Source organism: Micromesistius poutassou (genome assembly GCF_964030765.1).
Source record: "Micromesistius poutassou genome assembly, chromosome: 2".
Taxonomy (NCBI): domain Eukaryota; kingdom Metazoa; phylum Chordata; class Actinopteri; order Gadiformes; family Gadidae; genus Micromesistius; species Micromesistius poutassou.
The window spans coordinates 2,635,900-2,650,844 of record NC_140272.1 but is presented as its reverse complement, the minus strand read 5'-3'; the positions used below and the strand labels follow the sequence as shown (position 1 = coordinate 2,650,844).

Genomic DNA, 14,945 nt, shown 5'->3' with positions numbered 1-14,945 from the left:
TGAAGAAAGTATTTGACAACTGTATTTCTGTATTCTAACATGCCTACCTCACGTTAAGAGTATAGGCACTGTACTGTGACGTTGTTTGCTTTATTCCTTCAGTTAATTTCCACCTCTTCGATTTATGATTATTTATACTGCTACCTAATTGCTCGTCATCTTAAAGTGGCTCACATTTAATTTAAAGAAATACCTATTTTACCGGATAACCTTATCGTAACATAACGTAGCAACCATAAGTTGCCCAAACCTTGCCTGGATCACCACCTTACTTCACACTGCATTCGATAAAAATGTAGATCATTTTTATTTATTTTTTTATTTTTAATAGCAAACCAAGAACACTATTTAGTTCATTGCCCTTTCCAAACACATCGTTAGGCTATAGACTATATATCTTCGTTGTATTCCGTGGTAAAAAAAAAAAAATGAGTTTGTGGCTTCATTTTTCAAATTGTCATGAATGCTGGAACTGCGTTAAAACTCTAGCTCCCTCTAAAGGAAATCGATATGCCATAATAATAATAATAATGATAATAATAAGACTAATAATCATTATTATTATTATTATTACGGTATATTCATTTTAAGCTCATACGCAATGTATTAAAAATAATATTTAAAAAATCTACATTGGTTCTCTGACAACATCTTTCTTTGACAGGAGCAACATAATGTTTTTCTTTAATTATAATTTGTATACATGTCAGCTTGAATGATGCCCACTGAGTTTGTAACAGCTTGGATTCGCTGAATCAGTAGGCTAACAGCAACGACTAAGCTAAAAAATGAAATAGCAAATTTCAATGGCACCAAAAGTGGCTTTCTAATATGCTTGGGTCCTTGTATGAAAATCAGTCAGTGGCCTGCATCCTCTAATGTAGGCTATGTCATACTGCAGTTAAGATGTAATAGAAAAATACTAGAAAAATACCCAATATTGCAACATATCTATTATAAAATAAAAGTAGGCCTACATCTTATTTATCCGATAGCGTTCTCTTTACATGGCTGGTGCAACGTGGGGTTTCCCACACATGATTGCAGGGTTACCGCGCCCATCCCTTGGTTTGATGGCCGGACGAGAACGTTGCAGCAACAGAAAGGCACACATTTTCGGTCTCACTGGAAGAAGTCAAGTTGCGGCTACTTAACCTGTTTAATGTGTACAAACGGTACAGATTTTCACAACTATATCGTTTGCTCTGCTGTTGCTCAGGAGCACATAGGGTTATTTTGAGTGCAGGGCTAGTGGGTGTGATCTTCCCCTCCCCTCCCGGTTGGCTGAGTGGGGTTGTGCAGCTCGCCAGCCCGTAGCCCAGGTTCGGGAAGGCTCCTGTGAAAACTAGCTGGCTGGCTAGTTTCTAAGCTAGCTCCTCGGTGCTCGTTGATGCGTGGATTAGAGGGATACACCGTTTTCTTTTTCAGTCCATGCCAAAAACATAAAAACAAACGAAAAATTAAAAAAGGTAAGAAACGAATTCACCTATGATTTGACAATTGGCCAGCAATGGCGTGACATGTAGACGTGCAGTTGTAGCAGAACAGAACCGCTCGGGGGTGGGGTAAGGCGAGCTAGCCTCCTAGCGAGTCGGTCTGTTGGGGTTAGCGGCTTATCGCGCAGGCAGGGACAACATCGTTATATGGAGCCACTGAAAGGGATCACATCCAGGAGGATTTGCAATGGATAAAGAGATTTCTATAAAACCACTAATTATTAAGCCTCGCTTGTGTTTTTAGTTTAAAAAAATGTATGTGGAGCTTGGTGTTGAATGAGGGGCCACTGAGGAGCTCTTCGGCCTACATGACTTCCACCCGTTAGCGCTATCGAGCCGATCCTATGAAGAATTGGCTGCGATGCTGGCTTCTGTGTCCAAGAATACTCGATGCAACGATGTCATTAATGGATGACACTACATTATATAGAAAACATTTATTTATTTATTTCTATATCAACATTTTTATGGGTAAAAAAAAAATGGCTGTGTGTGTGTGTGTGTGTGTGTGTGTGTGAGTGAGTGAGTGAGAGTGTGTGTGTGTGTGTGTGTGTGTGTGTGGGGGGGGGGGGCACAGCCCCTTGGCCGACACAATATCCCTCTAGAATTATGTGGTCCTTAGTCACTCCCAGTGGCTCCATATCAAAAAAACCATCTTGATTTTACTGTTTATTTAAAACGAATGTTTTGCAACGGAAGTTGTGAACATGTCGTTTGACACCCTGCTTTCTTTCACAAGGTGTTGTCGTCACCCATATGTGCTTAGTTTACTGGGCCGTCTGAATGCAACGCCTCCTGCAGCAGTGATCTGTAACACGTATACGTAGGAAACATTGTATTTATTAATCGGTGGATTGACGTTATGATTATTATAGGACGTGTAATTGACTTGGGAGTGACATAATTCCCTCTGAAATCAGCGAGGGAAACGGGCCACACACTAGCCGACCTTGCAATCTTTTAAGTTGAGTTCAGATCCTCCGCCGTCTCCCTGACCTTACGGGAGAAGGTACGCGTCGTAAATCAAATCAAACGCACACAGTTTGACCAAACGAGATTGGTTTCACTTAAGTGGATTTAGACTATCCAAACAGCTCTCGGGTAATGAGTTCACTCCTCGCGTTAGCTCCGAAGCTAGCCACCCAACGATCAACACCGAATTGCGGAAGAGCGGCGGAGTCTCTCCCAGTGTGTCTGTGATCCCATCGCCCTACCGCACAACACAGTCGGTCGACCCCATTTTATGGGTCCACAGAGCAGAAGTGGTGTCACTATTGCGTGATACTTTGATTGATGACACGGCATTCTGAAATCACCGGTCTAATGTGCACTTGTATGGGAAGTGCCGTTAAATGGCGTGTAAACCTCCTGTCTACCGGCCCAACAGTTACTATATACTCTTATAGACCCTACTGCCTAAAGGCCTACTACTTATAACCCCTCCTGCCTACTACTCTTATAAACCATCCAGCCTAAGGGCCTACTACTCTTATCAACCCTCCTGCCTACCGGCCTACTTCTCTGGCAAGCGTTTAGCGGGCTAACTAGCTGGCAGCGGTTGCAAGATGGCGTTCAGCTGCATCTTCTCCGTTTCCCTACACTGCAAGTGAGATTAGTTATGTTGGGTTCCGAGCCTTTCGAAACAATCTATTCTGCAGTTAAATACATGTATCTGTATAACTTTATCCACTAAAACAAGGGCCGCAATGGGTGCTATACGTTTTCTTTGGCAAACCTTTCAATCCAACTTGAATAGCAAACGTAAGAGTGACTCTCGCCCTACGGTATTATAGCATGCATTCAAAAACTATGCAAAGTGTCAACGCTACAGGCAAATTAGTGCTTGGAACACTGCGAGAACGACATGTTACTGTCCGTGCACCGCAAATACAAAGCAAAACGTGTACATATGAATTATTATAGCATTGCTTCTTATTGTACTAAATTGTTACAATTATGTAAAACGTTTGTATTGATGCAGTGGCTGAAACGAATACGATCGAACATTTAGTCAACTCATTATGCAATTGCCCAAATGGTGTTTTTATTTTCAACTGTACTTAGAAATTAGAGATTCAAACAAGCAAATAAATATAAGTGGGCTGTTAATCCAGGCAGTTACATTAAGCATGTTTCAAATGTATATATTTAATCCTCACACTTTCTATGAAGACCTTAAGAGGTAAATCATATTTCTGATGTCTGGCCTGGCTTTCCCATCTGCTGTCATGTCGGTAGTACAGAGATGGGATTAAGCATGTAGCTTTTAGGATTATGTACTTGCGCTGTGATAGTACTGGTTATAGTATTTTCCATCATCCAGCTTTAGACGCCAGTGAAACATGGCGTTATCGGGACACAAGTTTGTCTTGGTGAAGCCCTCGGTTTCTAAGGGATGTGAAACCTCTAGTAGGCCTATATTGATTTTTAAGGTTAGGTGTTTGATCAGTCATGTCAATTGTCTGTAGGCTATTGGCGTTGCATACGTTGAAATGGGACAGTGTATAATAGAATCAGCCTATACACAAAACCCAGGTACACCAGAAAAAACAACCACAGCCATTTGTATTTACACAGGAATACATTCACCAATTAGACGGTACGTAGGAACCACTCTTTGGGGAGAAGGAGGCACCAACTACCATTAGGAGAGCTTGGAGCTTTCAGTAAGCCACATCTCTAGGGATGTTTGCCACAACCCATTGTTCATTGGGCAGCAGTCAGCTGACCCTGATCAGGCGCTTGGAAAAGGAGAAGTGATGAGGCAGAATCTGTCTTAACTGCAAGTATTTGTCTGTTATTAGAGAATATTCTAAACGGCGGACAGAAAAGGCCACATTAGGATTTTCCTGAACATCGCCAGTTATACTGATTTCAGTGCTACACGTTACGTCATTTCAATGGCGCACAATACACTTTATAATTCATAATCTGATATTGGCAATAGGACATTCGTATTGAAAAGCATTTATTCAGTTGGTCATGTTTTTGAGGTGACACAAGGTGGAGTAAGGTTTTATAGATTGTCTACCTCTTAGAATTTACTTCTACCAATTCTGACGATATAAGGACAAGTTACCCAATCAATCTAACCATTTTGAGACTCTTGTTTAGTTCACTTTTGGGACCTTTGTACAAATGTGGTTTGTTCAACGATTTCACCTCTGATTGTGTACCACAAGGATGGAGGGCAACAGGATAATTAATGGTGTTCTGAATGCTGGGGAGTCAAGCATAAGCTTAGGATTTGTCTGGCTAAATAGTGTGCTCGGGTTATGTCGACAAGGTGTGAGGCTATTTCGGTTTCATCAGGAGCCAACTAATGCAGACTCTTTAGAAGCTGTAGCTGATTGGAATATAGGTTAGGCTAGAAAAGTGATTAAAGGCACAGGTTTGATTAAAGCTCTTACACGCCAGACTCTGTTCTATATTTAATATTTCCCTTCCTTGTTTAAAAAAGTAATTTCTGTCTGTATTCCCATCACAGGTCACCAAGTGTCCCAGCAGCTGGAGTAAGGTAATCACACACGCTGAAAATGAGTGAACTGGACCAGTTGCGCCAAGAGGCAGAGCAGCTCAAAAATCAGATCAGAGTGAGTAGAGTTCTGCTTAACTGTCTGTCAGCCAAATGGAAGACATGGGAACTCTGCAGAGTATGTATGTGTTCCTTGATACACCTTTAGTCTTAACACTGCCCTTTTTGTTTTCATTTCAGGATGCCAGGAAAGCATGTGCAGATGCTACACTATCACAGGTAAAAAAGTAATTTGATTAATTCGCCTGTCTCCTGACTGTAACCTGATCTTGAATAACACAGCAAATTCAATACATATTTTCTTTAGATCACGGCCAATATTGATCCTGTTGGTCGAATTCAAATGCGAACAAGAAGAACGCTAAGGGGACACCTGGCTAAAATCTATGCCATGCATTGGGGAACAGATTCCAGGTATGCAGAGACGTTTTGTATCCCAGACTAGCTTGGTTGTTTTTGTTTTCTGCATTCTGAAAATCCAAAACATGACCTTATTTTTATTTAACCCCTTGAAGAAAAGGTATGATTCTTGAAATCCAAACTATATTTACATTTAATCTTTTCTCAAAAACCTGTTTGCGTATGGGTGGGTTTTTACGAGTGATCACTTGGCTTGGAATAACAAGTTTTGGCTGGTTATTTGCAATAAATAATCAACAAATCTTTTATTTTCCATCCCTGTACTTTATTGTAGGCTTTTGGTCAGTGCCTCCCAAGATGGAAAACTTATCATTTGGGACAGCTATACAACAAACAAAGTAAGTCAAACAAAGGGGATTGCCATATGTATTCCTGCTGTATCAATCAAGCAATGGAACATAATCAAAACCAGTCTTTCACAAAAATAATATATCAGGGGAAGTAACACAGCTCTTACGGACAGAACCACTGATCCCAGGTTGTCTGGCAAGAATTGCAACAGTAAAATATTTACAGTGTTAAGATTTTTTATTGAACCTCAGTTTCACTTTATTACGCATATGTCGCTGTGCATATAATACAGTAAATGAGAAAACATTGTCAACAATGTGGTGTTGAATCAGATTGTTGCTCATTGTTAATCAATTGGTGATTGACATTTTGCTTTATCAAATTGCTGTAAATGAGTGTCAATTTTGATGGATGTGTTGGTATAAACACAAGTCTGCAGGATGTTTTTTCATCCAGTGCCAATGTCAAATAAGGTCTAGAAATTCAATTACTTTTTAGCCACTAAAATGTACCGTTGTCCTTCTCCTCCTCTTTAAGGTTCATGCCATTCCTCTTCGCTCTTCTTGGGTCATGACTTGTGCATACGCCCCATCAGGAAATTACGTAGCCTGTGGTGGTTTAGATAACATCTGCTCCATTTACAACCTGAAAACTCGTGAGGGAAACGTGCGTGTCAGTCGTGAGCTGGCTGGACATACAGGTATGGCATACTGAATGGTATCTCTGCATATGCGTTGTTGCAATTTAATTTCAGGTTAGGGTCAATTAACTATATTCATAGATATTATAAAATGCTATTTTGTATTTTAATAATGACTTCACATCCTATTACTAATGCTCATTTTGTAAATACCAGGCTACCTTTCCTGCTGCCGCTTTCTTGATGACAACCAGATTGTTACAAGCTCTGGAGATACAACCTGGTACGTTTTATACACAACATTTTCCTTGCATTCTTTGCATTAAGACTTCATTTTCATCTAATCAACTTTAAACCTTTTTATTACAGTGCTCTTTGGGACATTGAGACTGGCCAGCAGACAACCACGTTTGCTGGACATACAGGCGATGTTATGAGCCTGTCTTTGGCTCCTGACACCAGATTATTTGTCTCTGGTGCTTGCGATGCATCTGCTAAACTCTGGGATGTCCGAGAGGGCATGTGTAGACAGACCTTTACAGGCCATGAGTCTGACATTAATGCCATCTGTGTAAGTATTTTTTTGCATATACTGCTTTCAACTTAAATTGCCTATTTGTAAATTGTTCACATTTTAAGCAAATGTTTGCAATGTTAATAAATATCCAACCTTTTTGTGATTTGCAGTTCTTCCCCAATGGCAATGCGTTTGCCACAGGCTCTGATGATGCTACCTGCAGACTCTTTGATCTGCGTGCGGATCAGGAACTGATGATCTATTCTCATGACAATATCATCTGTGGCATCACCTCTGTTGCATTCTCCAAGAGTGGCCGACTCCTACTGGCCGGATATGATGACTTCAACTGTAACGTGTGGGACACACTAAAGGCAGACCGAGCAGGTTAGTTATTTCAGAAAAGATCTTACGGTGAAGTTGTGTTCCTGTTTCTATGCTCTGGATCTGTATACAAGACACCGAAAGTCCTCCCTACCAGTCAAGCTAGTACACAGTATTTTCTATGTGGACTAAAATGTATTCATCTCACTTAAGGGGTCTTGGCTGGACATGACAACCGTGTGAGCTGCCTGGGAGTTACTGATGATGGCATGGCAGTTGCAACAGGATCCTGGGACAGTTTTCTGAAGATCTGGAATTGAAGTCTGAAGGTGCTTTTTTTTTGTTGCTTTTTTTCCAGCCACAATCCTTTCTAATGTCATTAAATGTGTTTGTAGGTCCATCAGTAACAATTGAGCAAAATTAGCTTATCAGAAAGAAATCTATTGCTGAATGGGAAAGAATGTTCCTACTTCTCCATTTTTCTTTAAAAATTGACAATTAAGAGTATTTCTTATGGTTGTAAATAGTTGATTAAAACCGAAGAACGTGTATATCTTTTGGTGTTTGGATTTTCACTTAAGCCTCCTTAATTATGTCATCTCATTAAAGGACATAAAATAAATAAATCTGATTGAACTTCAACTTTTAAATTGTTGAATATAACTGGATTATTAGCAGACCCTTCAAAATATTGAATGATGAATCATTATTTAAAAGGAATTAGATTTAATAAGTGTACATTTGCTTAGGTATGCTTTGCCAAGTGGCCGGATAGCTTTCTAGAATTAAGCAGTATTCATGTTCTGTCCCAACCTTTTTTTTCTGCAGATGTTATTTTACTCCAAAGTTGACTGGAAGACCATTACAACAGAATGTTATATTTCACAGCATCTTCTTCAACACTGTTTAAACTGACTTGGGCACCGCGAAAACTAAGGGAAACCAAGGCCTTTCCTACACAAAGAAGAGCACAATTGTTTATCACTTAGCTAAAAAAGAAAAAGAAACAGGATCTCCTGTTGTATCAAATCAGAAACTTGTGCATTCCTTCTTGGACCGTTTATGTTCCCTTGAAAGAAAACAACACTATCATCCCATGCAAATGTAGGTGTCTTGAAAGCAAATGGAGTGTAATTGTACAAATTATTTAACTTTTTTTTTTTTTTTTAAGAATTCTTTTCTGATGGTTGGTTCTTGATGGCTTTCTTTTTGTCATATTTTCCTTGGTGGTTTAGATATGTTTGAAATTAAAGCTTATCTTTCTAATCTAGTTTAATCACGTAAGAAAGATGAGAGGAAAACGCGCAGAAGCAAATGCTTGATCAGATTTACACAAGCAGCTGTCAAAATGTCCATGATGTATTTATATACTAGCTGTTTTTGTTTCATCACAGCTTTTTGCACATAAAGCTTTGCCTCTCAACTAATACTATGTTAACTAACCAAGCACATGCTATAAGTTGTGATGAATGCTCATTCCAGTACAAAAGGAGATTTAAGTAACAGTCCAGTTAACCCCCTTCATTCTTGTACATGCCTTTTTGACTTTGGGTGGGAAGAAATGGGGTAGCAAGTTTTGGCATGGCTGGTTTTGTTATGGATGGGTTGGGTGTGAGGGGTGGGGGTGGCAGGTTGTGTTAATATAGTATCCACTTTGAGTGAAACACCTCGCCTGAATAAATACACTTCCTTTGCTTGGGACTGCAGTTGCAACTCTGAATGAAATGTATAAAGCAATGTCTGAAAATAGTGGTCTAAAGTTTTTAAGTTAAAACATTCTGATTTTGTCTGCCATGAGTTAATTTAGATGTGCATGCTGTAGACTTGCTTTCAATGGTGCAAAGATCCTAGATCTGCCTTTCTCAACAGAGAGTAATTGACTTTGTTTTATCTTGACCGCAGCCATTTTGGCGCAACTCTACAAACATTTACAAATACTGGTAATGCTATGCACCAGAGTGAACTAGAATTGAGAAAGGATTTAATATTGATTGCATACTTAGTGTAAATTATGCTACCAGTTCTAATGATGCCATTTTTTTTTTAAATAAAACAATCATTGAGAATTTTTACCTTTTCACCAGTACTTCCTCTCCTTGAATTGTCCACACTCAATGGAACAAAAACATTACACACCTGTCCATATTGAACTTTCTTTGAACTCGTTTCCCCCCCCCTCAGTCTTAAGTCAGTAACCATTGGAAAGAACATTTCACTGTATACAGAAGCACTTTTGTTAAAGTTGTGACATGTTCATTTTTCTTTTTACTGCTATGTACAATATATGTGATGTATCTGTGTGGCCACAAGTGAAGATGCAATTCAACTGAGATGGATTCCCTTTTCTCTTTTCATGAATGAGATAGAGCTCTGCACCCTTATGTACCTTTTCACTTTTGTATTTTATTTCAGTCTGTTGGTGTTCCACGGTGAGCTGGATGCAAGATAGATACTGTACTAAATTGTACTGTTATTGAACATGTAATAAAAAGCTGTTTGAGATGTCAGTGATGAATCAGTGATGTAAAGGTTGCTTAATTGAATCGAATCAGAGTCGATACTAACTCCGATAATCTAGTCCTGAGCAAAGGCATCTGATATGTTTTCCAGCCTAAATAAAGTCTTTAGATAGGAGTCACCTTAAAGGTATGATGTATGGAATTTCTGCCGCTAGGGGTCTAAATCAAATTATAAAACGGGTGGCTTAAATCAAGCGATCTGATTGGTTCCCAACTATTGTATAATGAGCGTATACAGCTATGACGCCCGTTCAGTTTACAGAATTCAGTATCACTCCGCGCCTAACTTGAACTGTTGTTTAGTTATAAAAGCAATAGCATAGTTCACTGAAGCCTAAAAATATGTTGATTGCTGGAGAGGGTGGAAATGTTGCAAAGCAATAGGCACACGGTGAGTGAACTCGATAGTAGGTTAAATTGCCGGCGAACCAAGCTACAGTCTCTAGCCTAGCCTTCTCTCTGAAGGACGCCAGTGTGTTGCATAGCAACCGCCGTACACTTTGCAGGCAGCCAGGAGGGACTACTTTTTTGTATTCGTTAAAAAAAAATTGTGGTATAATGAGCACATACCACAGCCTGTCGTGGTCTATTCCTTAAACAACCAAAAACGTTGGAACATTGGAGTTGTCTTCACCATTGCAGGTGAAAAGCTGGTGTTTTCGACCTGTTGCTCCAGTTAAACAGACTGAGATCAACGATGGGCCAAAACAAACCAGAGGTTTCTGCGTGATCAGTAAGGGGGCCTCACACAAATAGTCTACGGGCCAATGACCGCCTTAACCCGCCCTCTACGGCACTTCTCTGCACAGTCATCGTACTTATCGCGCCGCCCCACATGTTATAATAGCCAATTATTGTCAAAACAATAATTGCCTATTATGCATAACAGTATGAGCATGTTGAACGTTGAAACTATATAACTTTAACGTACACATTTCAGTTTTTCACATAATTAGATTATACTAGTAGTAGGCCTAACTAATGTAGTGGACGGATCGGTGGGACTGAGGTAAAGTTAGAAAAATATTGGATATGTGGGAAACACTGCATCGTGGTTGGTAAGAACGAGTGGTTAAAGTCGTACATCATATTAAGCTAGATGAAATATAGCTATCAATTACGTCAGTACTGGATTACTTTTTTTTTTTTGCGTTTCCCCGGAAGATAGAGGCATGACGCCATGCGACCAAATGTAACGGACGGCTACGCAGTAGAAGTTTCTCGGTTGGAATGGGAGACAATCGGGTCATGTTAATGCAAAACTCAACACAATATGTGACATAGGTCTAGTCGTTTTTAGATTTTTTTTATTGCAGAAATGTGATATATATTATTTAATATAATATTTATCCAGTTATCCGATATGGACTTGAAGGGGCGTGACTGTCATTTTGTTATAATTTTCTGTTTTTTACTTTGTTGTAGAAAATAGATTGAGTTACAAGTTACAACAGTTACAAGTAATTCAATTCTTAGCTCCGCCTTCTGAGAAGTCGTTCCACCATCTTCCATCTGTTGGGTTCTACCACCGGTGATGCATAACAGTTGGTATTAAATAGGCTCCGTGCGTGTTTAAAGATAATTTAATTCAGCGTACTATTAAACATATGTAGCGTTAAGGTACATAACTTTATGTATTAAAGAGATTAAACATTTGTTTATTAAATGATGTGACAAACACTGCCTAGATTAACGGCAGCATATTTACCCCCCCGCCCCCTCTCCAAAGTGAGTCCGTCCAGAATAATGACGTATTTCCTTCCATAGTTAACGTGCGGCATGCCATTTTGAGCATTTGTAGTGCTGCTTTTATTATCAGGTTGGAAAATATTGCGTTTACGTCTACTTTGTAAGTAAATGCCCACTGTGTATTGCATTCGTAGTGTTTAATCTCAATAATAGTTTCGGCGTAAAAGGAGACATTACTGGGCTCCATTCATCCTAAACGCGTGAGCCTCACGTCTGTTGACGACGTCGCGTCCATCGAACAAAGGAAATTGGACCGGGGCTGTTGCGACCAGCATACAAATCAATCAAAGAATAGCTAGTATTTATATACAATTTACAAAGATAATCAAGTTTTACTCTCTAACCTATTTTTGAGTTAAACAGTTTTTTTTGCTACTCAATCTTTTACGGAAAAAAACACCCGGAGGCTTTGGGCCTTGCTACGATTAGTGGCTAACCAGCGTGGTCAGGTTTACGAATATTTTTTTTGTGTAGACAAAAAAGAATTTCCGTAAAATGGCGGAAGTTTACATTCGTGTAGCCGAAGAGGAGAATGAGGAGCCCATGGAGATCCCATCTGAGGACGACGGTACAGTTTTGCTCTCAACGGTGTCGGCTCAGTTTCCTGGGGCCTGCGGCCTCCGGTTCCGCAGCCCGGTGTCCCAGTGCATGCGAGGCGTGCGCCTGGTGGAGGGGATCCTCCACGCACCCGAGACTGGATGGGGAAACCTGGTTTATGTGGTCAACTACCCCAAAGGTACGTCGACATACAAGATTGCAACGAAACTCAATGTTGGTCTAGACTGGGATGTGTGCCTTCTATTGCATTGAATTAACTGTTGCAGACCATTTGCGTCGTTTTGTAACGCGTGATAGCAACGATATGAGGCGTCCTTCGCTGTAACGTCATGTCTAATGAATCCACTGTGTCGCCTTTCAGATAACAAAAGAAAGATGGAGGAAATCGACGCTTCGTCTGCCGTGAAGATGAAGCGAGGGGACATGAAGACATCGGACTTGATTGTTCTCGGCTTGCCATGGAAAACATCCGAACAGGACTTGAAGGACTACTTCGGTACTTTTGGAGAAGTAATCATGGTCCAGGTATGAATAGTAAATGCATTTCACTATATGCGTGTTGTCCTTCAGTATATTATTTTAATGGAAGCATTAGTATCTTATCTAAATACGTATTTCTTAACAGGTTAAACGTGACGCCAAGACTGGAAACTCCAAAGGATTTGGGTTTGTGAGATTCACAGAATATGAAGTCCAAGATAAGGTCGTTGCTCAGCGACACATGATTGATGGGAGATGGTGTGACTGCAAACTCCCAAACTCAAAGGTAAGAAAATAACAAATCATACTTTATTACTTTTTCGGGTGCTGCTCTTTTACATTATAAAATCATCAAAAGCACTTAAGTTGTAGATCCAAGTTCTCGAGTTGTAGATGATGTAAACATTTGTCCATTCACGTTGCGTGTTTTTTTTTTTTTACTTTTACTTTCATTGTGTTCATGTGTCTGTTTTGGTTCCTTGTATTTGCAGCAAGGCCCTGATGAGCCCATGAGATGCCGTAAGGTGTTTGTTGGTCGATGCACAGAGGACATGACCACTGACGACCTCCGGCAGTTCTTCATGCAGTATGGTGAAGTGACTGACGTCTTCATCCCAAAGCCCTTCCGTGCTTTTGCATTCGTCACCTTTGCAGATGATCAGGTAGAGTCCCTTATGTCATGACTGGCAACAGTGTTTATGATCTGTTAATGCAAGGATGAACCACTCATATCTTTGTCTCTTTTACAGGTTGCCGCCTCTCTTTGCGGAGAGGACCTTATTGTTAAAGGGGTCAGCGTACATATTTCAAACGCTGAGCCCAAACACGGCAATAGGATGAATGACCGCGCAGGCCGTTTTGGGAATGGTTTTGGAGCTCAGAGCTTTGGGAGCAGTCGTAGTGGGTTGGGCGGCAGCAGCACGAATAGCAATCTAGCCAATTTTGGTTCATTTAGCTTAAGTCCAGCCATGATGGCTGCAGCACAGGCTGCCCTGCAGAGTAGCTGGGGAATGATGGGCATGCTAGCTAGCCAACAAGGGCAGACCTCAACCACAGGCAGCACCTCCACTGGTACAGCCTCCAGCCGGGACCAGAGTCAGACCTTTAGTACAGGCAACAGCAATTATGGCACAAGCTCAGCCAGCCTTGGCTGGGGCACCGGGTCAAATTCAACAACCAGTGGTAGTGGGTTTAGCACAGGATTTGGGTCCGGTATGGAATCCAAGTCTTCTGGTTGGGGTATGTAAATTGATGTTGTATGGTAAGTATTGTGAGAAAGATGAGGGTTTCTAAACCCAAAATCATTTCTGGTGTCGGCGTATCTGAAAAAAACACTTTGGTGAAATATGTTTTGTACACTTGACAAATATTTTAATTTAGAAATTGTGAAAGTGACCTGTTTCCCAGGATGTAAGACTTAAGTGCTATTTTTATTGTCTTTGTTTATTTGTATTACAATTTCAACTGGATTCTCTAATGCATGCATTGTGAAATGTGATATGATCCGTTTGGAAAATGCATGGGGTAGCATTTGTGACTCACCATTCACCTAGCTCTGTCATCTTTGAATGCAATCTTGCATTGGAAAGAATCTGGTTGAAATGCAATTGTTTTAAGTGCAACTTTATTTGCAGTATGGTTCTATTGGAAAAGCCTTCACTAAAATTTCTTCTGCAGTTCACCTCTATTCCATTTTCCTGGGAGGAAGCTCCTCTTTGGCAGCATTCTTGGGCTGATCTCAGTATCACTCACCCTCCTCCCACCTGTACATGCTATGCCATCAAACAACGGCTTCACTCCGCATGTTCTGAGAGACGGTGGGTGTTTTCATTTTTATCCACTTTTAAAATGGAAAGAACTGCGCAACTGACATTTTTCTAAGAACTGATGAGTGCGATTGGGGATGGCTTGTGGCGAAGAGTGAAGCGATGAGTGCGCGAGCGGAGAGAAGAGTGAAAAGGACTGGCTGTGCAGTGAAAGAGCCCTATGTGACTGCTTTCTGAGTGTGTGTATGGAGACTGCAGATTCTACAAGCGAAACCCCTCCCTTAACATGGACATCCTTTAAATAGTACTTCAAGATCATTTTTTTATCTTTGCAGTTTTTCCCCCTATCCTTTTAGTACATCAAGTACAGGCTTAGTATCAAACTAGTGGAATGTTGTGATGATTTGTCTTGTTTATATACTCTGATTTGGATGCTGTATGGTGTGTGCTTTTCATGTTGAACTGATTTTGTAAGTGTGAATTTGATGTGGATGGCATCTGCTGAAGACGCTGGGGGACACGAGTGTTGGTTGTGAGAGCGTTGTGTGGTGTGTTTCAATGGTCCCTGACCTCTTGATGTTTGAGTTTTAATACATGTCAAATGAAGGGAGTTCTCTAATAAAGTTCATTTGAATAGATAGTTGCTATGA

At 40.4% G+C, this 14,945-nt stretch overlaps 2 protein-coding genes across 3 annotated transcripts; both read left to right on the top strand.

Moving 5' to 3' along the window:
• Positions 1 to 1,074: 1,074 nt before the first annotated feature.
• gnb1b (guanine nucleotide binding protein (G protein), beta polypeptide 1b) lies at positions 1,075 to 9,745 on the top strand. The gene is made up of 11 exons (XM_084463817.1): positions 1,075 to 1,468; positions 4,982 to 5,089; positions 5,212 to 5,250; positions 5,339 to 5,445; positions 5,726 to 5,789; positions 6,280 to 6,442; positions 6,599 to 6,665; positions 6,752 to 6,953; positions 7,070 to 7,286; positions 7,437 to 7,552; positions 8,052 to 9,745. Exons 2-10 carry the CDS (start codon positions 5,033 to 5,035, stop codon positions 7,541 to 7,543), a joined length of 1,023 nt encoding a protein of 340 aa, XP_084319943.1. The 5' UTR covers positions 1,075 to 1,468; positions 4,982 to 5,032; the 3' UTR covers positions 7,544 to 7,552; positions 8,052 to 9,745.
• A 1,772-nt stretch (positions 9,746 to 11,517) lies between these two features.
• Positions 11,518 to 14,938, top strand: tardbpb (TAR DNA binding protein b). 2 transcript variants are annotated; one of them, XM_084464313.1, is made up of 6 exons: positions 11,518 to 11,591; positions 11,966 to 12,227; positions 12,411 to 12,574; positions 12,675 to 12,815; positions 13,021 to 13,191; positions 13,279 to 14,938. In XM_084464313.1, exons 2-6 carry the CDS (start codon positions 11,987 to 11,989, stop codon positions 13,774 to 13,776), a joined length of 1,215 nt encoding a protein of 404 aa, XP_084320439.1. In that variant the 5' UTR covers positions 11,518 to 11,591; positions 11,966 to 11,986; the 3' UTR covers positions 13,777 to 14,938. The 2 variants fall into 2 exon arrangements, with proteins under 2 accessions (XP_084320439.1, XP_084320438.1); XM_084464312.1 differs by having other exon boundaries at positions 11,524 to 12,227.
• Positions 14,939 to 14,945: the final 7 nt, after the last annotated feature.

Bases quoted from the DNA above. Each gene is read 5' to 3' on its own strand.
- gnb1b (XM_084463817.1), top strand. From the start codon at position 5,033: ATGAGTGAACTGGACCAGTTGCGCCAAGAGGCAGAGCAGCTCAAAAAT. The intron at 5,446-5,725 runs GTATGCAGAGAC...ACTTTATTGTAG, and splicing joins CATTGGGGAACAGATTCCAG to GCTTTTGGTCAGTGCCTCCC. The intron at 7,287-7,436 runs GTTAGTTATTTC...ATCTCACTTAAG, and splicing joins ACTAAAGGCAGACCGAGCAG to GGGTCTTGGCTGGACATGAC.
- tardbpb (XM_084464313.1), top strand. From the start codon at position 11,987: ATGGCGGAAGTTTACATTCGTGTAGCCGAAGAGGAGAATGAGGAGCCC. The intron at 12,816-13,020 runs GTAAGAAAATAA...TTGTATTTGCAG, and splicing joins GCAAACTCCCAAACTCAAAG to CAAGGCCCTGATGAGCCCAT. The intron at 13,192-13,278 runs GTAGAGTCCCTT...TCTCTTTTACAG, and splicing joins TCACCTTTGCAGATGATCAG to GTTGCCGCCTCTCTTTGCGG.